The sequence below is a fragment of the Pseudopipra pipra genome, chromosome 22 (assembly GCF_036250125.1).
Source record: "Pseudopipra pipra isolate bDixPip1 chromosome 22, bDixPip1.hap1, whole genome shotgun sequence".
Classification (NCBI taxonomy): domain Eukaryota; kingdom Metazoa; phylum Chordata; class Aves; order Passeriformes; family Pipridae; genus Pseudopipra; species Pseudopipra pipra.
In genome coordinates this window covers 5,341,874-5,368,325 of record NC_087570.1, presented here as the reverse complement: position 1 = coordinate 5,368,325, position 26,452 = coordinate 5,341,874, and the positions used below count along the sequence as shown (strand labels likewise).

The window sequence follows — 26,452 nt, the reverse complement described above, 5'->3', positions numbered from 1 at the left end:
GAAGAGTCCTGCCCTGTGTATAAAAATTAGGGAGGCAGCAGACAGCAAAAAGGATCATAATGTGCTGTAATGTGGATGTTTGGAGACTTACGTGTGTTTATTCATGAAAGAGCTGGAGCAGGTCAGGATTTTATCTTTCCATCACGTAATGCTGAAGGACATAACATGAATATGATGATTTTATGGTCAGGCCTTTCATGAATCTAAACTGGAAAAACCTGTTATTGAGATCCTTTGCATTCTCAACTTCCAAGAAGACACCTAACAGCACCTCCAACCACAGTGCTTCAAAGGGCTTCATGCCTTTAAAGCAGCATTGCTCCCCCACCAGAACTCCAAAATTGCTTTGGTTCATGCATGTGCTCTACAGTTCCAGTTTCTTCATTGCTGACTTAATTCCACTCCCAGAAACATCCTGCTTCAGACCACTGGGAGCTCTGGGGATGAACACCAAAGCAAAAGCAAGAAGGAATCTCACACCATGCCTACAGCTCATCTAGGGGACTCTAAAATTGATGTATCAATACCATATTACTTAAATATAACTCGATTTTCAAAAGCAACCAGTGATCTAAAGCAGCCCCTGAAAAGGAATCCGGCACTGAGGACTCCTCTGGGGAGGAATTCTCCTGAGCTCCTCCAGAAAATCAGTCTCCTTGAAGGTACTTGAGATGGAGCTCAAAGAGATTATTAGTCACTTTAAGAAATCCTGGTCTAGGTCTGTAAATTTAGATGAACTGTATCATGACAGCAATTTATCTTCCTGCCCTTTTAAAGCAGCACAGGGCATTGTGTGAGCCAAAAGGTGAAGAATGTTGGATTAAAAATAGCAGTACTCAAAACCATCTTCTGCACTGTCAGGGAATCCAATTTGGTCAAAAGTTGGTATGTGCTGAATCACATTCATAACAGAATGAGAGCACTTTGATCACACACAGGGAACACTGCAGCTGATTTTATTTACACAGAAATGGTGACTCCAAAGGAGTTCAAAATGATTGCTGAAGGGCAGCAAGCACTAGGATGACCCCTCTGTCCTGCACATCTCATTACATAAAGAAACCACAGAATAAAATGTGCTTTAGATTTGAAAAGACAGCCAAGTGGGAGCATTTGCCACAATGAATGGAGAAAACAACCTCAAACTCCAGTGAGGGCGGAGTTCGAGTGTGAAATTCTCTACAGCAGCTCAGTGATGGAAGAATTCATTATTTCTCAGCTTTCCACCTCCTTCCACACTGAAATGCTGAGCAGGAATCTCAGCACCTAAATGACACACTACATAAATTCCCCCAGCACACAGCTGGAATGTGCCTGAGTGCTGTTCACCCACGGGCTGGGCACAGGAATGATTCTCCAGAGGCCCTCAGCAGGCAGCACATCCTCTGTGCTCCCAGCAAAGTCCCTGCCCTGAAAAAGTCCCTGCATTTACTTTACCACAGGCATTTAACTTTGCTGAGCAGCCCTGTCTGAAGTGCAGAAGGAATCACAGACTCAGTAAGGCTGGAAATGTCCTCCAAGGTCTCAGAGTCCAACCTGTGCCCCAGCCCCAGCCTGTCCCCCAGCCCAGAGCACCGAGTGCCACGTCCAGTCCTTCCCTGGACACCTCCAGCCATGGGGACTCCCTGGGCAGCCCCTGGCACAGCTTCAGGCTGTGCCTTCTCCTCCTGCCCCTCGTTCCCTGGGAGCAGAGCCCGACCTCTCCCAGCTCCCCCCTCCTGTCAGGGGGTTGCAGAGAGTGAGGAGGTCCCCCCTGAGCCTCCTTTTCTCCAGGCTGAGCCCCCCCAGCTCCCTCAGCTGGAATCAAGGAGGGCTTTGCTGGAACAGGCCCAGATATAAGATTATTCCTCTTTTTTGACTGGCTCAGGGCATTCTGAGTGGTGCAAGTCTGTTTTGCTGCTCACCTGCTGTCCCACAGTGCCTTGCACCACCCAGCCTGAACGCTGAGCCTGTACTGCTGAAACATGGAACATCACCCACTGAATAATCAAAGCTGTTTCTCACAACCCTTTGGCAGTTTCTGGGAGTACTGTCATCCAAAGCATGACTCAGAGACCCTGTTTGGCTTGTGAAACATAAAAGTCTTAAAAAATTAAACAGAGCTATACAAACACAAACAAAGTGCACGCTGCTGATTGCTACATCAGGCTCCACAAACCACTGCAGCTTTGAATAAATTAGGAAAATGAAGCAGCTACCTATCTCTTAAGAAAAAGCCTCCCTCCAACTTGATGCCTGCTCAAGCTTCCCTTTGAGTTTCAATTTTACTGCTTGGTATCTGAAAAAAAAACCAAAAAACAAGGCCAGCAGTATTTCAATGCTCTTTGTCCAGTGCATCCTCTACCAAAAGCATCTTCAAAGACTTGCTAAGAGAAGTAAAGGTGCAGGATCAGCAAAATGAGAATGGAAAGCAATGAAGTGTGAGTGGGAAGCAGCAGCACTGAGAGGGGACTCTGGCAGCAAGGCTTCCTCTGAGCTAAGGAAGAGGATTAAGAGTAGTTGGTGGCTGGAGACTGTGATCCAGAGGCAGAACAGGACTCCGGGACCTCCTGCTCCTCAGTTCTGTCAGGAATCCTGTGCTAGACATTGGATCCTTTACACCCATTCCCACTCTAACCATCCACTTGCATTTACACCTCTGGGTAGGGACTGATGGGCACAAAGCAGCATCAACTTCTGCTCCAGTCAGTGTTACCTTGGTATTCATTTCACTCAAAAAACACCTCTAAGATATTACTTAAATTGCAAAGAAAAATCCCCCAAAAAGCTCTGGAAATTACAGTAACTCCTTCATACATATAAGATCCCTCCTTAATAACAATAATTTTTCACTCTCACTTGGTGTGCACAATGGACCATTAACTGTACACTTAATATATCATGCCTTTCTTAGTGTTTTATTTGCATCTTGCTCTGAAAATAAGATTTATTTTCCTCACCATCCCACTCTTTCAAAAAATATTGGAAGGTCCTACACATCCCCTCTTCCATCAGAGAGCTGCTATTCTTCACCAGTTTAATTAAACAGATGTGGAATTTCACCTCTCCCTCATCATTCACTTACCACACAAGCTCAGATCCAAACCAGCATGCACTTGTTGCTCAAAAACTGTTCTTTAGCTCCTTTTCATCATGGACAGAAGCACAACATCACGTGACTCACACAGATCTCACACTGGGTAAATCAAAGCCAGAATTAGTATGGAAAGTCTTCTAAGTTCTCTTTTTAAGGTCATTCATGAGCTGTTTGTCTGTCACAGGTTTGCTGTTGCAATTCAGCTTCTCGGCTGAACTTGACTCCAGCAAAAGCTGGAATTGGACAATAATTTTGGAAATGAAGTCACAAACCACAGCAAATGGAGCAAGTGCCATTCCTACTTGCATTTGGAATGGAACATTTAGGCATCAGACTCAAGAAAATCATCAGGAACTACACTAGGATTTTAAATAACAGCCTTGCACTACAAAATGCTGACAGAGCAGAGACCAGAGTCAGCCCAGCCTAAAGCACCTCGGGCAGCTCCCAGAGCCAGGAGCTGGCCCAGCAGGGTCTGGCTGCATCACCTGCACTGCCCTCAACAGCCAGCACTGAGCCCAGCTCACACAGTCCCGGCCACAAGCTGGTTTTAACACCTTCTAACAAACTGGCTAAAGGAAAATAAAAAGGTAAACACAACATGTCAGCTCTCCCCTCTCCACATCGTCTCCTGCATCGCTGTTTGCACTACACTGACACTCATTTGATCTCTCCCAGTGTGTCAGTTGGTCTCTGTAAACAGGACAAGTTTAATTGTTTTCATTGCCTGCTTGGATGTGTTTCAAGACGTGTCAGCACTTCGTGGGTAACATCACAGCTTTATTGTTGCTTCAGATCATAAAGAGGCGGCTATAAAAGCCAGGGAAATTTAATTATGCAGATGAGATGCAACAGTAACTATGAAAGCTGGATGTTTGTATCTGCCACGAGTCACCTATTTAGGAATAAACCCCCCTGAGCACCCACTCTGATTTTGGAGCTGAGATCCCCTCACTGGTGAACTGGTGGGTGCAAATGAGGGTGAACATCTGTGTGGCACGTCCTTGGTACACAACAGGACTTAATATCACAGCAAAGACAATGGCAACAGCATTTCTGCCAGAATATCAAGGAATGAGGCTGCTTTATTTATGATCAGTTCACTGCTATTCACAGCCAATAAATCCTTACAAGGTGACTGAAATACTGAGACTGCAAAGACCAAACACCAACTGGCATCTCATTTATCAGCAACAGAAGATGTGAAACAGCTACTGAAGTTTATCTCCTGCCCTCAGTAATCTCAAAACTACCAGGGGTTTTAAACTTTTTTTGTGCCTCTTAATTCTTATAAAATATACAAATATGGGTATGCAAAAGGATGTTTTCACTTGGGTAAACTGAGTAAAATCTAGTCAAGACTGAAAAAGCTTCACTGTAGCTTCCTACCATTGATGGAACTGCTGCTGCAGACTAAGGATTCAACTCCTCCCTCGTGGTGCAGCTCCTGACCCGCAGTGTGAGTGCAAAACCACTCCAGGGGCAGCGCTGGGACCTCGGCAGCAGTGCCCCACATCTCCCCTTCAGCCAAAATCCATGGAAAACTTCGTTACAGAGAGAACATGTTCAAGGAATGACACAGCACACGAGAAAATAAACTGAGGGCCTTACCAGAGAATCTTAAACAGAAGCATTAATTTGAATAGACAGCTCCATAAAATACTACTGGACTAGGAGTGACCATGGGCAGGAATTGGCTGCTGTGACACTCTCAGCTTATCCATGTCACATTATTCCATCCCACACCACTGTGGGACACAGATACTTCCAGCTCCACTGCAGGAGGCAGAACATTTATCTTGATGGTGGAATAAAACATTCCAAAATTCTCAAAGTCTTTATACGTAATTTTTTTATTAAACTGTTTCACAAGTTTAAAGCATATAAAAATAGAACACTGTAGTATCAGAAAAACACTATAATATCCGAAGTTGAAATGCTGCGTGCAATTTTTATTTAAATACTTTGAATTTATTAACTGTGTCCACAATTAAAAAGCAAAATCCTAAGGCTAAGTCAGAAGTGGCAAATTGGTATAAATTCATTTCAGTGAACTGGGGCACAGCCAACTGAAGGATGCAAGAACACTTAATTCCTCCTAGATGTACCTTGTTTCATTTTTCCTGCTTTCCACACAAAAGGCAAGTTCCCCACGAGTTTTTAAAAAGTTTACTTTACTGGTTATAGAAAATGTGCCATGATGGTTCCATCTAGTTGGTCATTAAGTGCTTGCAACACCCCAGACTTGGAACTACAGCTGGAATTCACAGGATGGACGGATGGAGGAGGAAAACCCCTCTGCAGCTGCTTACCTGCATTACAGCCCCTTTCAGCAAGGCTACAGTGTTCAAAAGCAAGGACAACCCCACTTTTATGTCAAATTGTAATTTTAATGTTTTCATTAGAATAGTCTTTATATCACTCTCCAATAGAAGAAACAATATAACTAACAGCAAACTTTAATACAGGAACATGCTCCAAGATTAACAACCCAAAATGAAAACAAAATGAAATTAATGTAAAATGCAAATCACATATAGTACAATTGAAGTGTCCAAAACAATTTAAATAATTTTAAATATTTTATTTTTTTTTAAACTTGCTACAAATGCTTTATACAATATTTCAACATAAAGTCCCCATAACAGAAATGTAACAAAATGGGAATGATAGTGAAAGTGAAAGTTAAAGTGGCACAAATTCACCAAACAAGTATTAAACTACAAATTTTTTAAGAGGTAGATTACTTTTTAAGTCAAGAACAAAAATATAAGGGGTGGCTGTATAAAGAAACTAAGTCACTTTCCATCCATTCTGTCATTAATCTTGAAAGCTCTAGGAACACGTGACAAATGGCATTTCCAGAAAAAGCTGTTATGGACAATAGACCGATCTGTTGTCTTAAATCATTAGAGGTGTACAACCTTTTAGAGTAATTAGAGATTGAACTTGCAAAATATGCAGGTCTGCAGCCCTGCTCTGGCCTTCTGATCCAGAAAAAGATACACTGCATCCATGAAATATCTGCTGTTTAGAAACCCACTGTTGCTCTATAAAGTTTTATTGGCATGTGTAAATAGGAACTTGGAAAATTCATAAAACACCCAATTGAGGCTTTTTTTCCCATTGTATGCAGGGCATGGAAAAGAGTCAGGAAGCGAGGGGAAGGTGGGAAGAAAAGGGATTTCTGCCGTGCTGGGTTGGCCTCTACTGATTCATTCAGACAAAAGGCTTTAAGAGACTTAATACATGACAAAAATACTTCTGAGTGCAGCAATTGTTGTCCCTGAATCTACACTGAGTTATGGGCACACTGCAGGAACCTGCTTTGCCAAGCAGCCAATGAACTCCACGAAGGTTTGGACCAAAGCAGGAGCTGAGCAAACAGCAGAGCAGAGACTTGGTTTAGTCAATCCCACTATTTCTCCTGATGATTTCCCGTGGGCTTTAATTGCTTTAAGTAGCATCCTCCTCTTTAATCTGAATCATCCTGTGCGTGGCAGGCAGGAAAGAAGGAAATCTAGGCCTGACACTGAGCGTTAGCAAGAAGCCTGCAGGGAATTTTGTGACTGTGAGTCAGCTCCTGAGGGTTTCACAAGCTTGCATTTCCCATCCCTTGGCGTGGTGCTTATCCTAAGAGGAGCAACAGCTCTACCATGGCAGTAAGGGACTTTTGTTTGTTTGGTTTGTTTTTTACAGGAGAGTCCTAGAAAATAAAAATAAACAAAAACAAAAACTGAAGAGAAACGACAAAACGATTTGTGAAGGGAGTATGTTTACACAGAAAAACTGAAAGGTGAAAAACCAAGTAAGTATTACATGAAGGAAGTCTTGGAAAAACACTGAGATTTCCTGGGAAAAAAAAACAACAAACCCAACAGTGCCTACATAGAGGAGAATCAAAGTTAAACTGTGCTGACATTAGTGTATGAAGGTAAAAAAATTCTTCATATTTGATATAAAAAGTTTAATAGACAATCTAAATTTATGAAAGTTATTTCAGAAACAAAAATAATTTCCTAGTGAAACTGCTCACTACACTGATCAAGATTGCAAAGTGATGGTATTTGAGCCAGCCAAGGAAATCTTACCCCTGGTCAATGGATATTTCCCCCCAGATCTTACAGAACAATTCCCATATGCACTGATTTCCAAGTACTTCGTTATTTTGCCTGAGGTCAAATGATTCATTTGGATGGAAAGATGTGTCATTTTGGCTTCTTATTCTGATCTGTTCTGGCATCATTTAAATACAGTTTCACACATAACACTGAGAGAGCAGCTGATGAGAATTAACAGGAAGATGTTTATGTCCCAAGAGAACAGGCCTGGGAGACATTTCTTGTTCCTAAAAGGCATTTTTTACACCCTTAGTCTCCAAATTCCAATAAGATATTTTTCCTTCAACACATCCTAATTTGGGTATGGACTATTTTAAGTTAAATTCCCCTCTAGCCCTTGGGAATAATTCTGCTATAGGGAACCTTTACTTTACAAAGCATTTCCTCACCATTTCCACCTCGGAGCCTCCACCATAAGACACACAAGCTGTGAACAGTTTGGATTTTGACACTCAACAGATCCTGCTCAGGGACACTTGTTCTGCCAGAGGCTGCCAGTTCCTCCCCCTCCTCCACTTAGCCCTGACTTTGATAAATCACCCCCCCTCACCCCTCAATCTGGTGTTAATCACAGCCAGCGCTGCAATCACCAACCCCAAAATCACCCGGGAGCTTTGGGAAAGTTCCTTGGCAAATCAGACACCTGTTTCCAAGAAGAACAGGGCAGGAGCAAAGTAACAGAGGTTATAAACACTGTGCAAAATACACTAGTGATTGCAGAGACTACATGAAGACGTAAGTCGGGACTCAGGCACGTAGATTAAGATTTTATTTATTTATTGAAGTATTACCCTTTCTTGTGATTAAAATGCTTCTTCTCAAAAAGAAATAGAACTTTAATTATAAAATTTTATAGTGAAACATAAAAGCATGATAATTCTAACAAATTTACACGTTCATGTAAATTTTCTTACATGTCTATTTCCCTTATATTAAGTATTTAATGATCTGACTCAATCCGTATGCACATACATTTTTGAAGTATTTGGTCATGGTTTGTTTCTTTTATATATATACTTATATATATATGCAGAGAATGCTTTTTATTACAAACCAAAGCAAGTTACTTGAGTGAGTAAAGAATGCAGTCATGATTTTTAGCCATAAATAAATCTAGAATGGTTCTGGGCCACCTTAGATACCAAATACAAGGTCAGTGTCTCCAATAACATTGAGTTTAACGACAAAGTTTATTTGCACTCAAGTATTGACATCTTTTTTTTTTTTTTTCCAGAGCTTTCAATTCAGTTTATAATTAAAGACATTCTCTATACAAACCGTGTATTATTTCATGACAACATGACAAAATGCATCAAGTATGTACATCAGACCTCGGCATCAGTGAGCTGCTCAACCACGGTTCAGGAAATGCAACTTTGCTTTGTTTGTTGTGTTTTTTTTTTTTATTTAAGCATGAGAAACTCCAAAAGGGAAAAAAAAAAAATAAAAATTAAAAAGACCAAGAAAACTGGCAAACCAGCAAGCAACGTGTTCCTGGGTTGTTTCAACTTCAAATGAAACGCTTACCTGAAATCTTTTAGCTCTTGCTTTGTACTGCTTTCATCTCTTTTGCTTTCTGCTGCCTCTGCGTTTGCTGCCTGCTGCAGGCTCCGCGTGATGGGTCCCCCAATCCTCTCTCTAGACTTTACACTGAACCTGTCTGCCTTTTTCTTACTTGCCACAGCAGATTTACTTGGCAGAACAGCTTTATTATTCCTCTGTATTCTGACGTGCAATTTCCGGGACGCTTTGCTGGACATTCCAGAGGAACTGTTCTTAGTCACCACCTTAGTTTTTTTCCCATCCACGTGGGACATTTTAGATACTCTCACAGGACTAGAGTTCCTCAGGGACGAAGACGAATTTGGCTTTTTAGAGCGCATGGAAGGTACGAATTTCACGCTCTGTTTGGCCTTGAAGGAGGCCGAGGGGAGCTGGAGCTGGGCCGGCCCCGAGGTCCGTGCTCGGGTCTTGCCCAGGTGGGTCTGAGTGCTCTGCATCTTGATCTCCGCGTCCGCCGTCCGCCTCCGCTGGTTGCCGCCTTTGTCACTGTTCGCGGGCGAGGAACTCGCACTTTTTTTGGAAGAATTCTTTTTGGAGGAGGGAGAGATGGGTTTTTTGGGACAGCTGTACGAGGCGTGTTTGTTCAAACTCCCGATGTAGGTGAACTCCCTGTTGCAGTAGGGGCAGATGTGAGAGTCCGACTCGGAGGGATTATTTTTCAACTCCGCCTTCTGCTGGGCAGATTTCTTTTTTTGCAGGATAGCTTTCTGGACGAGCTGGTTTTTCTTTTTCAATGCACTTATTTTTAGTTTATTGGAGGACATTTTGCTAATCTCAACATTGAAATTGAGTCTTTTAGGCTGACCCATTCGTCTGAAGGCGTTCTTCCCAGGCCCAGCTATAACCACCATGCCGTTCTTAGGCTGCACTGTCTGTTTGAGGGGGACTGGATTTTTTTTAGGTGTGTATCTCTTTTTATCACTGGCAGAGGCACAGGCCAGTATGTGTTTGTGTAACTCGGGCATGTTATCGACACTTTTCCCACATTTTGTGCATCGAATGGCAGTAGTAAAAGTCTGAGGAATATTGTGGGTAGTGAAGTTTGTGGCAGTAACTCCAATACCCATAGGATTGCGATGGTGATACTGGAAGGGAGGTGGTTTAAAGCTCGGGTAGTGTTGATTGAGGCCCATACGAACATCTGGATCTTTAGATTTCACGCCAGAAGCCATTATTTTTATAGTAGTATAAAGCTCTTCAGAGGAATCATTTAGATCTTCATCTTCCTCCTCTTTGGAAGGTTCCAAGGAATCTTCTTGCAGGCTCTGCATGTGCTCCGCGTTGGCCTTACTGGGATCAGTAAAATTCTGGGGTCTCAAAGTCCCACTTTCAAACTCATGATGTGTGCACTCCTTGTCTGGATGGAGATCCCGCTGATGCTGTTGCAAATTGCACAAAAAAGCAAATTCCTTTTTACAGACGGAGCAAACAAAGATATTGCCCACTCCGTGGAGCAGAAAGCGATGTTCCGACAAGTCTGTTTTATCCCTAAAAAGCTGTACACAGAATTCACATTTGAAGGGCCATTCTTCAGCATGAACAGATAAATGCTTCGTTAGGTCTTTAATGGAAAGAAAAGGGGATTCGCAGACATTGCACACAAAGCTCTTACTGAACGTTTCCTGCACGACTCCCGAGTCACTGGAAGTGTGAGGATCTTCTCTTGCTTTCTGCTGCTCGCTTTCAGCTTCTTCCTGTTTTATTATTGGGAGAGAACTTTCAAGATTATCAGCAGAGGAAACAACAGAAGAAACTACTGAAAGAGGAGGCGGAGATGGAGATGATGAAGATGAGGAGGAGGAGAAAGAGGAGGAAGAGGAGGAGGAAGACGAGGAAGAGAGTGTAGGAGGGCCAGGTGAGGCAGCAGAAATAAGAGGTTCAACAGAAGGAACAGGGGATGGAGAAGGAGAAACTGTAGGTGAAAGAACTGGTAGTGGGGACTGGGTAGTAGTGTTGGAGAGTGGTGATGGACAGGAGGAAGTGTTAGTGGCACTGGCAGACACATCTGGAATGGGTAAGGGCATGGTTGGGAGCAGGGGAGGAGGCGACGTAGCGACTGTTAACACGGGCGGGCAGGGTGGCGGGGAGGGGGGGTTGGTGGGGGTTAGCAAGGGGGGCAGCTGGCACACAGGGGGTACAGCGGGTGCCTGTGGCACAGGGGAAGCGGAGGAATTGAGGGGCTGAGTGTCAGTGGAAGACGATGCCGAGAGCCCGGGATCCCCGTCGGGCTCTGCCTGAGGCTCCGGGGCTTTGCCGGGGCTGGCGCTGCCGTTCCCCCCCAGCGCGCCCTCCGGGGCCGCGTCCGTCCCGTTGTACTCGTTCAGCAGCACCTTCTGTAACATGCACGTGGTTGGCTTCTTCTTTTTAACACCACTGCACGTTGGCTGGATGGAATTTTCTTTGCACTCCCTGACTTCTGCATCGCTGCAGGGCTTCTTATGCACGCTCAGGTCTAAAACGGACTCCCAGGGAACCTGAGTCTTACTTTTGACATCAGACCTTTGTTTCACACCACTGGATAAATCCAGCGGCTGCTGGTTGCACACGTTGCCAAATGTTGGAGCTGCTGTCCAGTCTTTTGATATTTTGTATTCTTCATAGCAATGAGGGCTCAAGGTCTCTTTGTCCTCCCTTCCAGTCAAGCTCCAAGCAGGCGAGCTGCTGTGGCTTTCTAACTTTGGCATTTTTGAGCTCCGAATGCTATCGTTCCACACAGCTTTTCCCTCACCTGATTTGACAAAGTCTCGAAGCACTGGACTGTGCTGTGGAGAGCTGGGAGGAGAGCTGGTCCTTCTTTTAAACCTGCTGGATACCGGAGGCAAAATAGGTGATGACGTAACAGAAGGTCCTAGTTTTGGGATTTCACTTGATGGAGTTATCTTCTTATTGTCCTGTGTCTGAAGAAGCTGCTTTAATTTTGATGACAAATAAACCCCTTTTTCTTTATGAAAAGATAAGCTTTCTGTTGAAATGCTAAGAGGAAGATTTAAAGAACTTGTAGGAGTTATAGGTTCTGGGTCTATTTCAGTTTTTATTTTTGGTACAAGAGGAGGGCTGGCAGTTCTTCTCTTTTTGGATTCATTGCTCCCGCTGCTAGAGGGTTCCTTAGGAGGTTCACTCACATGTGTTTGTGTAACCTTTATATTTGAGGAAATTTCCACCGTGACCGGACTGATGATGCAGTTCAGCCCATACAGGTCTGCAGAGTTGGACTCCATCTGAATCACATCACAATTGCTCGTGCTGCTGTTGGACTGGATTTTCCCATCAATGTAATAATTTAAATTCTCAGAGATATTGCTGGAAATATCCATAATATAGACATCATCTACTTCCCCTTCCTCCTCGATCTCCGTGCTGGCTATGTACACGCTCTGCACCGACGGGGCCGGCTCTGTGGGAAGCGGTGGCTCTTCGGTGAAGAATCCTTTTCTCCTGACCCCTTTGGGAATAAGATGCCTCTCGTGAACCCTGCGCTGGTGCCTCCTCATGTTGGTGTGAGTTCCAAACACCTTTTTGCAGTATTTGCACGGGTGCAATTCTTTGGGCTCCTTGTTCTCCTCAGCAAACGCGGAGTTGGACATTTCTTGGGAAGCTTTCTCAGAATCCAACACAACGGAGTCTTGCACAAGACCGGGAACGTTCAGGTCGTCTTTAAGACCATCATCCACAATTACCTGGTTGTCAGCAACGTTATCCAGGTGTTGTGATGCCGTCAGGGTTAGGAAGGGTTTCCGCCTGGGCCCGGCCTCGTGGCGTCGCTCGTGCCTTCGCCGGTTAATTTGGGTCCCGAAGGCCTTCCCGCAGTAGCGGCACTTGAAGGCGTGGTTGAGGGTGGATATGTGGATGTGCATGTGGCGCTCGAGCCCCTGCTTTGTTGTGAACTTCCTCTCACAATGCTGACAGGGAAACATGAACGTTTCCTGAACGTCACCGTTGGATTCACCTCTTGCTTTCGGGATTTTCACCACCAGCTTCTTCTTTGGAGAGTTTTCTGGCGATTCCTCCGACGTACTCTTTTGTTCTTCCAGGGAGTCTAACTTTTCTTCGCACATCAAAGGCATTTCAGCATTTTCTTTAGGCATATTGGTATCTTCCATCTCCTCCTCATCTTCCTCTTCTTCATCCTCCTCCTCTTCATCGTCATCCAAATCATCTGATGCACAGTTTATTGCCTCTCCTTGCTTGTCTTCAGTTACCACTTGTGGTTCGTTGGTCGGACTGGGGATCATCAGCTTTGGAAGCACATCCTGATTGACCATTTCCTGAATCACAGCTGTTTGTTCCAGGGACAGCACAGCAGAAGCAGAAGGCGTTTCATCTTCCTCTTTATGACCTGAAACACGAGAAAAGCAGGAGATATTTTTACCAAACTCTTCAGAGTGTGCTACACCTTGCTTCTCCCTCTTCCTAAATCCCAGCAGTGGTGCGTGTGTTGGGCAAGCAGAAGGGCCCACAGAGTGAAGGCATGGAAGAGCTACGGGTCAAAAGAATTAATATTGGGTTTTTTTCCCCTTGACACTGTTAACTAGCAATAAATAATGACTGTGTAACTAAGCTCCAAAGACAATATTTTAGAATAAAGACTCTACTCTGCTCTTCTGTTCTAAGGAGTTCAGGTTTATGCCTAAATTTTGCAGTTCAATAGTTTTTCCTGTGGCCAGATTTGTACATCTGTGACGTGCTTCTAATACCCCAGTTCCTAACTAAGAATAAACATGTTCACTTTGCTACACTAACATAACCACTGACACGACAAAAAGTGTTCTTTGATTCAAAATGATAGTTAGAAGCAAAAAAAAAAGATACTTGAGAACTTACCCTCTTTAGAATCCTTCATATCTGCAGAAGTAGAATCCAAATCAGTCTTTTTCTGTTTTGTATCTGCTGCCTTCTTTCCCTTGTTTTTTCCTTCCTGAGTCTTCTTCTTTCCTAGGGAGGAAAAATCCCAACACTTATTATTCCTGTTCAATAACTCTTATTTGTCATAGTTGAGTTAAACCCCCAGCTTTGGAATGTAACCCACTTCTGTAGAGACCCTGCTTTCCTGAGGAATACAAATGACAGATGAGCAGAACAGACAGCACTGAGGCAAACAGACAGCACTGGGCTCTCTGGAGCCCAGGAGAAATCATAATTAAAGATAACAATGAGTTTCTAAAAACCTCAGACTCCAAAATACTTTCCTCACTTTCAAAGCAAGAACAAACTATAGGAGAAATGTCCTGTCCAGGGTTAACCAGCTCACATCATGAAGTCACCCAAGACCTTATTATGGCCATTAAATTCCTGTATCTCACAGAAACATATGGAAAATAGAAAATTTCTTCATATACTATTACTCCTTAATGTTAATTGGAAACCTGATGAAACAGAAACCCAGAGAAGTTACTGTAGCTCTATAAATCTGAATAATAAAAGCAACAAAGCAATAACATCTGAGAAGACTAAAAGCACCATGAGCTTGACCAACAAGGCAAAGGCAGTAAAACCAAATTAGATGGAACCAGGTAACAGCAAAATATAAAGGTATTTTGTTGTGCCCACTGACACAAACAAGTTTGCTAACACTTTCTGTTAGCAAAGTATTAGTTGCAGAGGATAATGAACACAAAAGGGCATTATGCAAAGAGCTGACCAGTGGTGCAAGATGTAAACACACTGAAAACTTCATTTTCCACTGCACTACAAAGTACTGCTGATTTTTTCCATTAATTTTACAGATTCAGCCCTATAATACACAGAAGTTTTGATAAGGAGTGTGTAAGAACAAGTAATACTGTCTTCCAGTTGAATTCACTGCCCAGCCCACACTCTCCACACAGAAGACATAAAACTGTGTCTCCTCTGAAACTTCCCATTTCCACACACCAGCTCCTGGGAACGAGACCCTTCCAGAAACAGCAACCCAGATTCCTCCTTTGGCCCCTCCAACACACAAAAAGCTATTTTATAACACGCTGCCCCTTCCCTCTGATCCCAAGTGTCCATCACAGCCCTAAACCCATTTCCTATTTAGGAGCACATTCTTCCAAGTCACAGTCCTGTCAACAAGTTCCTCCTTTTTACCCCTCAAATATTTTTCACATCTTGAGCCAAGAAACTGAAATGCCTTTTAAAAAACACGTTCCTCTACTCAAACAGAGAAGTCCCAAGTACACTCCCCAAGAGAGCAGCTCAGAGACAGGAAACACTTGTTTTGATTTGAACATTCTATCTAAATAATTATCTGTATTTCCGCTCAAGGAGCTCAGATTTCACAGGCCACCTCCAAATTCCAGTGTTTCAGTTTCGTGTAGGTAACAAACCTTTTTTTATTTTCTTAGTCCAATTTAACAGTTTTTAGTGTCATAAAATGACAACAGTCACTCAGGATGAATTTCTGTCACCTCTGGAACACACACAGGCATCCTCCCTAAGGTGAACTGACAGTTATCCCTGAATATCCTCAAATATTGGAACAATACCCGTGTCTAACCTGCTACAATGAATTATTTGGACAACGCAATATTTAACTTTGATTTTATATCAAACACTTACAACTTCCAGAAGATTTAGCACATATTTGAGTGTTCACACAGGCACAAGGAGTTCAAGTGCATCTCTACCTGACAGGCTACTGAATGTCCCATTTGAACATAAAAAATAATTATCAGCACCTCCAATGGTCATAATTAGAACCAGTAGTACCATGATCTGAGTATAAAGGATTTCAAATAAGCTTCCAGAACTATCTGCCAAGTCACCTGCAATCTCTCTGGGAATGTACAGTAACACAAGCAAACGGTTCCAGCTCTAGGGAAAGGGGTAAATGTAAGATTACAAAACCTTCCTGGGGAATCAAACACGCACCACAACACACCTCATGAGTGATATAACAAACCCCATTTCATTGCTAGAACCCCAAGAGCTGTCAACTTTTTTGCAGGCCACTTATCATCTGAAGACCAACATCAATATCTTGACTTAAATGACAAACTTCTCAGTTTGTCTCTGTCTCTACAGGTGAGATGGAAACGAGGAGGCAAAGATTGGTGCCCAGGTCCCTCTCAGTGCCAACCCTGGCCACGCTCAGAGACACTATTTTACACATGGTGCAGCACATGATGGTATCACAGATGAAGTCACTGGACAACTCACCTAATTCCACAGCAGCACTGAATTTCAGCATAACAACAGGCTCCTGTCAAAGTCTTCAAACCAACAGCAAATTAATTCTTCCTTTTAACAACACTTTTCAAGTGTGAGGTAAAGCATGTAGAGGGAACAACAGAAATGCCAAGTGCTAAAGCCTGCACAAGTGTGTCAAAGTGTCATCCATTTACAGAACACACAATTCATAGAACCCCAAATCCAATTATAATCTGGGAAATCACTACAATAGCAGGACCTGCACACAAAAATCGAGTTACTCATGTCACACACTGATGGAAAGAAGATCATTTGCAAGCTCTGCTGCCACACTGCTAAAAAGAGATGCAACCTGCTCTGTGATATGAGTTCGTGGCCTCTAAGCATCAATGCATTTGAAAAGAAGATCCACAGAGCACCAAACCTGCCCTTGCTCTGAACAGTGAGCCAGACTGCTTTGTGTGTACAGCATTTCAGATGTGTCACACCAACTGCTGACACACAGCAGCCAGAGACACCAACCCACTGGTGATGTTTTCCTTTAAGACTTAGTTTGTTCTAGGTAGGAGGTTTCTGTCAAGCATGGCAATGACTGGCCCAGATGCATCATTTCATGGCCCTGAACGATCAAAAGTAGATGCCCAGGAAGAGAATTTAAGAATAAAGTAAAAGTAAAGAGATAGTTCACTGATATGCTCTCCCAGCTTTCAGTACGTGGAGTTCAGTGAAGATATTTAACACCTGTTGAGACCTTCCCCCATAAATTCTCAAAGTGCTTTTTAACTCATGTAAACCTGAAAGATTTGCATCATTTTCTTCCTGCAGATTTTCCATGAAAACTTCCACCTACTATTCTGATAGCAGTGAGTAGCCCAAGGTCTGTCCCTGAGTTTAGTCACAGTTTCAGAGGAACCAACAGAAACCTTGAGGAGATGGGAGATGCCTCAGAAGACAGACCCTGGTGGAAGCCTGAGTATAAGCACACACGTGCACTTACCATCAGGTTCCTGAAGGGTCCTACATGGCTGCTACGGCCAGCTGGATCCTCCACTTGGTCTAAACAAGAAAGATACAGGAATGAAACACAGGGAAAGTGAAATGGAAACAATGCCAAAAGAATAAATGAAGGGCAGAACTTAATATGTGTGTATGGGCATGAGAAGAATTGGGAAAGAAAGATGGAAAGGAAAAGGAATGAAAGGAACAGATGGAAAGTAGGTTCTTGTCCACAGTGAGGAAGATCAAAGGAGGATTGCACCAACTTGTCTTGCAACTTTAAATAGGGTTCTTTTTTCTCCCCTTTCCTTAACTCCTGTTGTAAGACAGGTCAGCATGAGCATTATCTGCCTTTCCACCTTCACAACACCTGTGTAACACTGGCAGTGGAATGAGATCTCCTGGGCCTGTTGCAATGTCCAGATGATCACTACTCCCACTAACTTTGGAGAGTTCAGATGACAACAGAGCAACAACCTAAGAGAGAAACAATCTTTATTTGCCCATATTTTATTTTCTTGGTAAAACCAAGACACCTCTTAACAACCTACAGTTACCTGTGCTCAGATTTTTCTGTTAAGCAAAGTACTGATGAAACAGTTAAACCACTGAGTTATTTCTGGTGGGTTGGGATGAGCACACTCAGATGCCAGGAGGGAAGATGTTAAACACAGTCTTTCCATATCCTTGGAGCTGAACTCTATAATTAAACATTGCCCAATTGCACAAGATGCTATTATCTTTAATAACCTTTAAGTGCAGCACCAAACATGTTCCCAGTTAAGATCATGAAGTAAGAAGGACACACAACTGAGCTCAAATGCTGCTTCCACCACTTACAAGGAACACAGGAGGGGGACATTTGCCTCCCCATAAACCTTGGGTTAAGGAGGGAAAAGAATAATTGATATGAGTTGAAATTACTGGTGTTTCTTTGAGATCTGCAGCCAACAAATAACTGCAGCCCAGTCCCACCCCCAGCCCACACCCCACCTGTGCTGTGCCACAGGTACCTGCCCAGATCTCACATTTCCTGGAAAACGGGAGAAGCTCCCTCAGAGACCCTCTGAAAAGTGTTCTTAGAGCACAGATGAGGGGGCACTTTGAGAGGATATGGCTGAAGGGGAGAGAGAAACTGCCATGTTATACTCTGACAACATCTCACAGCTTCATGATGAGAATTACAGTGTAATAATATAAATTCACTACTTAAATCCCTTTGGAACTGGTTCAGATTAAAGTTTGCATCAATCCCATGCAGTAGCTGCTACCATTCTACAAATCAACTATTACTTTTTTCCCTTCATATTAAAAAAAAAAAGGCAGTATTTAGGCACTAAAGAGAATGAAATAAAGATTAAGTGCATAATCAAGCTAAAAAAAAAAATCCCTTCAGAAAATTCAGCAGAAAACAACTGCATGATCATTTCCATACTCTTCTGATTAATGAATTCTAACATAGTGATGCAACTTGAATTTTAATTTGAGAAACAGCTTGCTGTGCCCCAGAATTCATCTGTTCCTGTATCCAGAATCCTGGTAGGTGTCATGTTTTTTGAAATAGATCCCTTAAGCCTTCAGGCATCAGTAAAAATCTTAGTTGTTTGTTCTGCAGACAGGCTCTAACACATGAATGCCTTTCTCACACAGGAAGCTATACCTAAAACAACAGCATAAATTGCTCCAGAAAATTAAATCAAAGTTGTGTTGGCTGGAGGAGCATGAAAAAAATGCAGGAACATGTTGCAGTGACTTCTTAGAATCTTGTCCAACTGTGAATGGCACAGCACGTAGATGTTAAAGACCTTACACATTTAATAAATGGGATTCAGTTAACTAAGCATCAAAAAATGGTATTTCAATCAAAATATTTATTATTAAGATGTGAATACTAAGGCTGTTTTTTAAATACTTTGCTCTGTTTGCATTTAAGTATCTTCATGGCTTTTTGTTTGGTTTTTTTAAGTTCTTTCATTGTTTACAAAACCTTTCATTATTCTCGACCAGCACCTGCTCCCAGAGCAAAGCCAAATCAAAACCACCTGGCTAAATAAAGGGCAACACACCTGTGTGGGAAGGGCTGCCCAGAGCCCCTGAGAACAGCCAAGAACTCAATATTTAGGCAGAGCTGGTAGGCACGACGTGCCTGACATGTATATGTAAATATATGGATTTGAGGGTTATTGGTACAATCATGGGGATTACAGAAATGTGCTGAAAACATGGCCTTGAACCCACAAGGTTATACAAATATTTTCTTTAAAGATCTAAGCCAACAGCCACATTTTGAAGGATGTAGCACGGGTTTATTGCAGGTGCTCATTATTTTGGCAGAGGGGCTGCCCTTTAAGCACCACAGTCCCACAACTCCAGTGCCTGCCCCAAAAAATATGTGACAGCATCCACCAGCTCAGGGACTGTGGGAACTGTGATCTAGGATAGGTGAGGTTCTTCCAATGGATTCTTCAAAATGTCACACTACAAATTACTGGAAAAGGAGGAATAATTGTGAAGGAAAATTAAAAATAGTAGGGATAAGTCACAAAGATACTAAGTACTAGGCTGGCAATAAAAAGACGACAATCTTGAAAGAAAAAGGCCCAACAATTCTGCTTTACTTAAACAAGCATTACTTAAATGTTATACCATCAGCTTCCAATATTTCTTCCATAATATTACTGTTAATACAACAATATATCAAAGTTCCTTTTAAGTCCTTGCATTAAGGGCTGCTTTGAAACCTGATTCAAGCAAGCTCAGCTGAGGAGCTCTGAAGTACCTCTGAACAGACACACTGTTCTTACCTGGGGAGGGAATGGCTTTGGAACTCCAAACCTTCCAACTTAAAATGAAAGAAAACATGAAACCACTGCCTACCAAGTGCTTTGAGGGGAAAAAGCTCTTGTTTTGCTCCAGAACCCAACTGGAGGCTTCCCAAGACCCCACAGCTCAGAAATTCCAGTGCTGCCACAGAACCTTTGGTGATAATTCAGCTTTTTTAACACAAGCCAGAAAAAGCTTTTATTTTTATTTGTTAGTGTAAGATATGCTGTACTAGGAGCACTTCCCAGTTTGACTACAGATCATCCCACTTTCTGGTGACCATACACACATAAAACCCTTTCTAACAGCCTCCTACAAACTCTTCCCAAGGTAGGAAGGTTTCCATCTCTCTGATTCGAAAGTACAATCCAAGTATGACAACATGAAAAGATTTCTCCATTCTCAGGACTGTATCTTTCTAAAACTGAACATTATGGAAAAAAATATGTAAAAAGGAGGCAAAATCAGCACATTTTTATTCATATTCCAGCAATTCCAAGGGCAAAATTCAAGCCATAGATCAATTCTGGAAACAAACATCTCATTAAAGGGGATGTCAATTAAACCTGAAAGGCTCCACACACAGGATCATCAGCAGGCCTATTTTAACAATGCTGGCAAGTAGGTAAGAAAACCTGCAGGAAAAGGCAAAATGTAAATGCCTTTTTTATGCTGTTTTCCTCAATCTGTCATTATTGTCAGTAATTGGTGGGGCAGTTTTTCGTGCAAAACCATTATGAAGTTATCAGACACAGCTGGTTTGTGTAGCCAGCACTTCAGGTGTTGTTAAGCAGATGAAACACTAAAGTTGACATGAGCTGTTTGACAGAGAACAAAGATCATCCCAACAGAATTTTAACCTCCAGCTCCTGAGAGCCAAGAGGATAATTTAGAGCTACAGAAGATGTTAGTTCTGCACAGTCATTCTGCCCAGTCCTAATGTGTCAAATGATTTTAAAGGTGGGAAGGCAGAATACAGATTTTAAAGCTGTAGAGGCACAACACAAATAGCTGCATGTTACAGATAAAATGGGAAAATCTTGTGGATTATCTATGGAATAAGGGCAAAGGCAGTGAGCAAAGGTTCTTCTGGCATTTTTTCCAGCAGAACTCGCATCTCCTCTTCCTTAAAAAGACACTTTCAAGCTTACACAGTAGGAGGAGAAAGAGGAAGCCAAACTTCACAGCAATTCTATTAATACCAAAGTGCCTGTTTTATAAGCCTATTGCTGCCCATGAACCATCACTGCACTCACCCACAGCAGCAGCTGAATCACTGCATTTGCCAACCAGACTGACCAAGGGGCAAGAAAGGCCTTGGGAAGGTATTCCAGGACACCTGGAGACAGAGGCACATCCCCCTAAGTGGGGTGTGGATTAAAGTGTGTGTACCAAGCACAAATACCCACTTTGCAGAGAAGAAACAGAGCAATGCACTGACAGAGACTGGTAAGGTGACATTTGCATAACAGATGAACTTGTTGCCATGGAAAGCATAAGAAAATTCGGAGCTGGGCTATTTAAAACACCCATTTCTGCAAATGCTTGGCAAAGTCTCCACTTTAATGATAGCACTGAAGATCAGGTCACTGTATGGCACCACAGACTTCTGAAATTATCTAACAGTCTGAGAAATGGGAGGATGGCACCATGGGTGTGCCATGCCAATGGGAAGAAATGATGCAAGAAGCAAAAGGGAATATGTTGCCAATATATGGAGTTCTTCATGAGCCCAGGCAAGCTGCAGCTTTTCACAAAATTCAGATGAACAGATGAAAAAAGATTTAGGCTGAAAAATTCTACGAGTGGGAAGCCTGTGTTCAGTGTGTGGCATTCCACCAATCCCTGCCAATTGAGATATGAGCTGTCTCCAGTCTTCTTCATCCAATTTATGGCTTGTAAATTCAATTACCTGCCATAACTCTCTAGCAGAAGAGAGACAAAAGCATTTATATTACCTGTCTGCAACAGGATGTCATTCAAATCCCCAGCACTGTTATGACTCCTGCCTAACGTGAGTGTGGATCCCAGGAAGTTGTAAGTTTACAGACTACAAGACTTACTCATCCCTAATGACTTAAGTAGTACAGAATGTCACCCAACAGTTACAAAGCATGGCAAACAAGGGCTTAATTCCATGCAATTTTAACCCACACATGAGCTGTGATGAATTAAGTGTAAACAATTAAATGTAGAGCTTTTATCTTGGCAAGGTTTAAAAATGTTATTTCTGCCCTCACACCAGTATTTCTAGAACTGCAGAAAGGGGACCAGACTTGCTCCAGACTTTCTCAGTCACTTCAGCTCCTTGTGTATTCCTGCTTCCCACTCTCCCCAAAAGCACAGCCTCCCCCAGCCACTCCAGATTCCTTACTCCAGAGCTGCCAGGGACACAGCCAGCCCAGCACAGAAAATATGATGAACATTCTTCTCTGCACTTCTGTCCCATCAGCTTTTGTTTTGCTAAGTATTAAAACAAAAGCAGCAGCAGCAAGAGAAATGTCAGCTGGCAGAGACATTTTCCAGAAATAACTGCTTCTCTCTATATTTAGCCAGTTTTTATGTACAATTCAGTTAAAAATAGAGCACCCAAATTGTGTATTTAAATACAGAGAATTAGTCTAAATTTAAATCTCCTCTTGAACCAACAGGAGATTTTATCTAACTTCAGAAAGTGTTGCTTCTACATTCTCTAGTGCTCTCCCCAAAAAGTTTGTCTGACCCTGAAGTGAAGCTACACACAGAAAATTGAAGTAACAGGTACTTTGACATTACCTACAGAATAATGCAAATGAAAGACTACTTTCATGAGTACTTGGAGCACAAAGTTTAAAATGATCACTATAGATCTGCTTGCCTTCATCTGTAATAAATAACCCAAATATCTGTCCTGGCCCTATTTGGATCACTGAATGTTTGAAGGGTTAGATCAAAAATACCTGGTTTTTGGTTAAGTGTTTTAAAATACTTAAAATACTATATTTAAAAATCGACTTTAAATATTTAAAATTTTAAAATATTTTAAAATATCTGGTTTTAGTTAAGTTGTCTTTAAAATTAACTCCTTAGGCCTTTACCTGCCATTTTGTTCTGCTGTTCCACAAACCAGGTGTGTACCAGTTCAGCACTGGTCACACCACTCAGTGACATTTTTTAATAAGAATTAAAAAAAGGACTTCTGAGCCCCTGTGCAGACCCAAAAGCTCCTCACACACAGCTGATCAAGGGGGTCTCTTGCTCTCCAGAGCACTTTTGCCTCCCCTGTCCAACAGAACTCAGAGGGTCAGTGAAAAGCTGCCACTGCCTGGAAAACCAAAGGGGAACAGTTTGTGCAGCCCCGGGCTGGGGCTGTGCTGGGAGAGCACAGCTGTGCAGGGGCTACAATTCCCAGGGAACAGCCCTGCCTTTGTGTCAGCTGCACCCTGGGATTACTGCAACAGGAGTGCCCAGGGCTGAGGACAGGAGAGCAAAGCCTCTCCCAGAGGCAGGGTCTGGGCAGTGCTGCCACCACAGCAAATCCCCCCTGGAGAAAACTGAACTCCTGCAAAATCACACTCAAACATTTGATTTAGATTCCCTCAGATTTGCCCTGTTATTCATTTTTACCCAAATTAATCCTTCTGTTTACCGTTGCAAAATGTCATTTGTCACAAATTTTGCTCCAGCAAAACAAAGTATTCCCAGTAAAATCACCCACTTCTCTTTTGCAATTAACTTCATCCCCCTCCTTGACAACCATTTCCAGATTTATTTCCTTTAACCTCCTTATTATTTTTCTTCAGTACAGCCAGCTACCCACTAAGTAAGTACATAGTGTTTTTCCATCAATCCCCACTAAAAATATTACAGCATCTTCTCAACTGGGTCTCCAACCTAACAAGAGACATTAATTGTTAATAAGCAGCTCCTGTCACAACATATTTGCAGCACAAAAACTTTGTTTCTCTGTATCTGTGAAATTTGGGACAACTCATCTCCTTCCAGCTCCAGAGTGACAATCTAAGGTCACATGGCAGAATATCACTGCAGGTCCTTTCTAATTTGTAAGAGTAGATAAAGGAGGAGGATAAATATTAGACAAACTCATGATTTTAATGTACAGTCCAGTCACCAAATCACTTTTATCTGCTGAGAAATTGTGCAAGATTTGCTTGGCTTCCCCTGTGAAACAAAGTGCTTCATTCATTTCAGCTGCAGCCCATTGATACTTTCTCAGAGAAATGCTTGTCAGCCTTCTCTGATAACACAAGATACACTGAATTATATTTCCAAAGGAACTGTAATCCCCCAGTTGCCCAATGAGTGCATTTCTCAGAATGCAGCAGAGGACTGTGCTGCAGGACAACAGCAACAGTTGGTGCTCATGTGAACAGAACCAACAAGAGAAGTTCTAAATTTACAGTATGGCCCAAACCAGACAGGGGCAAACTGCATCTGCTTCATCTGTGACACCAACAAAGGTCAACAGGCTCACAGAGGCACGACAGGGAATGGCAACTTCCTTCCTTTTTCAGAGTGAAAATAAATCCCAGTCAGAGCACAAATATATTTGTCTTCTGCTCAATTAACTGCTGCAGTCAAGACTAACCTGTTTAGATCAAATTAGACTTTAAAGCTGTACAAGTTCTTTGCACGTGCCTGTTAAGAGCACAAGAAAATGTCACTGTAAAGTATCTTGGACATTTTAATTTGCAGGTAAGGAACCAGAAAAAACCCAGCTCTGGTGTAGGAGTGGAGGGACCAGAGGGTGACACGTAACAGGGCAGGATTTGGTAGCCATGGCCAAGTTTCAGCACAAAGTCCACTCTGCTTTTGCAATCCCTGCCAAGGGTCCATAAGATTGGAAAAGCTGGACTCTCTGCTCTTTACCTGCAACGTCAAAGGGAACACTTTGCAGCCAAGGCAATTCTTCACTCAACTCACTGAAACTTGGTATGACCCATTCCTTGGGAAAAGCCCAAGACGAGTCCAAGGCTTGGCTGAGGGTCTGACTGTGGGAAAGGGGGTGTTTGACACTGATCCCAACCCACTGCTGGAGACAGGTCAGCTCTCCCTCACTGAGCTGCTTCACACCACGGCTCACCAGCCACACTCTCAGTTTGCAGTTCACTGGCACCAAGGTGGGGCAGTTTGCATTGGGCTTGGCCCTGAGTACTGGTGATGCAGGAGAAAATTCACCCAAACCTCTCTGAATCAGTCACTTCCACAGCCACCAGGCCTTTCCCACTCGACAGTCCCACTGTTTCTGCTGGGCTGCCAAACCAAAGGAGATCCAGATCTGCCAGACTGCAGGGAGGCAGCTGGCTCTCAACACAGCTCAGAATAATGGAGAGCTGACTCCTCATTTCCATGGCATTTTGCAGCAATAATAATCAAGATGATGGATTTCCAGCTATTATAATACTCTCACTAGAGTAACTTTATGTCAATCAGCACGTTAATAACAGTGCCTCTCTCAAGTTCTACAGCATTAATCACAGTCAATCAAATGCTCTTGCAGAACTCTGATAACAAAGTGTGACAACAAAATTAACTCTTAGCAGCAGCTCTGGTGAGCTCTTAAGTGCTTCTGAAAGTTTCATCCTAAATAATTCTGAGGCACCGGTGATCCAAATAAATATTGTGATTTCTTAGTCCAGGGGGAAAGTGTAGAAAAGGTAAGTAAATCCTTCCTAGTGAATGGTCAGACATTATCTAATTTCTTAGCTACAAATGTTGCAACATCCCTGAGTCTTGTTTCAATAACTGATAAACCCAAGTAGAAACTTAGTCTGCTGTAACATTTTCTGGAGGAACTTGACACAGCAAGTGTAGGCCGGTGAGAATTCTTCAGAACAAAGTCATTCCTGTCAATCTGTGCAAGGCTCTTGGCAGGAATGACAGAAGAAATTGGAAGGTTTGACAGACTGAAAAAGATACACACACTCTGGTCTGACAACTGGTTTTCTTTTTTGTTCATTTGAAAAATGTACTAAATAGTTAATAAGTGAAATATAAAATTTCTCTGGTATTTTGTACTGCAGTGACATGAGAACCTTCAGAGACTTGACAAACACAAATTACCTGACAAAGGAGATCTCAATTAAAGAAAAGAGCTCTCAGCTAAAAAACTCCAATGGAGTTTGCATCTCTCCCATGAAGAAACCAGCTATCAAACCTTTGTGTGCACACACAAGTTAGATGGGCTTGTTCACCACTGCATCCTAAAGGACATGGGGCATCTGCAGAGAGGCCCTCAGTGTGAAACATTCCCTGGAAACAATTCCAGTAAAATAAACAGTCAGTGCAAAATATGGCAAATTGGAATAAAAAAAAGCACTAAAAAAAGTTTAGCACCGTTAATGATACAATATTACTCATATTAATTCTGTTCAAGTTGTTTTGAAAAGATGAAGTGTAACAAAGAAAACATCCAGGGAAAGGCAGTAAAAATGATTAAGAGGTACAGAAGATTCTCATTACAAGAACTTGGAGCCTTCCCTAAATTAAGAGATGGTTCCAGCAGGAGGCAAATAAAATAAGAATACACTGAAAGCCAGTAACTGACTGTACCTTGTATCCACCATAAAACCCAGAGTCTCCAATTGGGAAACAAACCCTGAAGTGGGAGATTGCACAGGAGGGTCAGGAAACCACAGGAAGAGCAGCAGTGTCTGGTAAAGCCTTGACTTAATGTGAGGTAATGCAAAGGAATTAAAAAAGGATTATTCCTGGCAATGAAAGTCACCCAGATTTAAGTGAG

General features: G+C 42.5%; 1 protein-coding gene across 3 annotated transcripts in view; it reads right to left on the bottom strand.

Annotated features, from left to right (window-relative positions):
• Nucleotides 1-26,452, bottom strand: part of PRDM2 (PR/SET domain 2) — a 63,505-nt gene that overhangs the window by 8,410 nt on the left and 28,643 nt on the right. Inside the window, exons 1-3 of one of the 3 annotated variants that reach the window (XM_064678639.1) lie at nt 16,889-16,932; nt 13,582-13,692; nt 8,725-13,096 (exon numbers count right to left, since the gene is read on the bottom strand). In XM_064678639.1, coding sequence (XP_064534709.1) covers nt 8,725-13,096; nt 13,582-13,600 — 4,391 coding nt within the window. In that variant the 5' untranslated portion in view covers nt 13,601-13,692; nt 16,889-16,932. Of the gene's footprint in view, nt 1-4,908; nt 6,783-8,724; nt 13,097-13,581; nt 13,693-16,888; nt 16,933-26,452 lie in introns of those variants that run through there. The other 2 variants (XM_064678638.1, XM_064678637.1) reach the window with 2 other exon arrangements.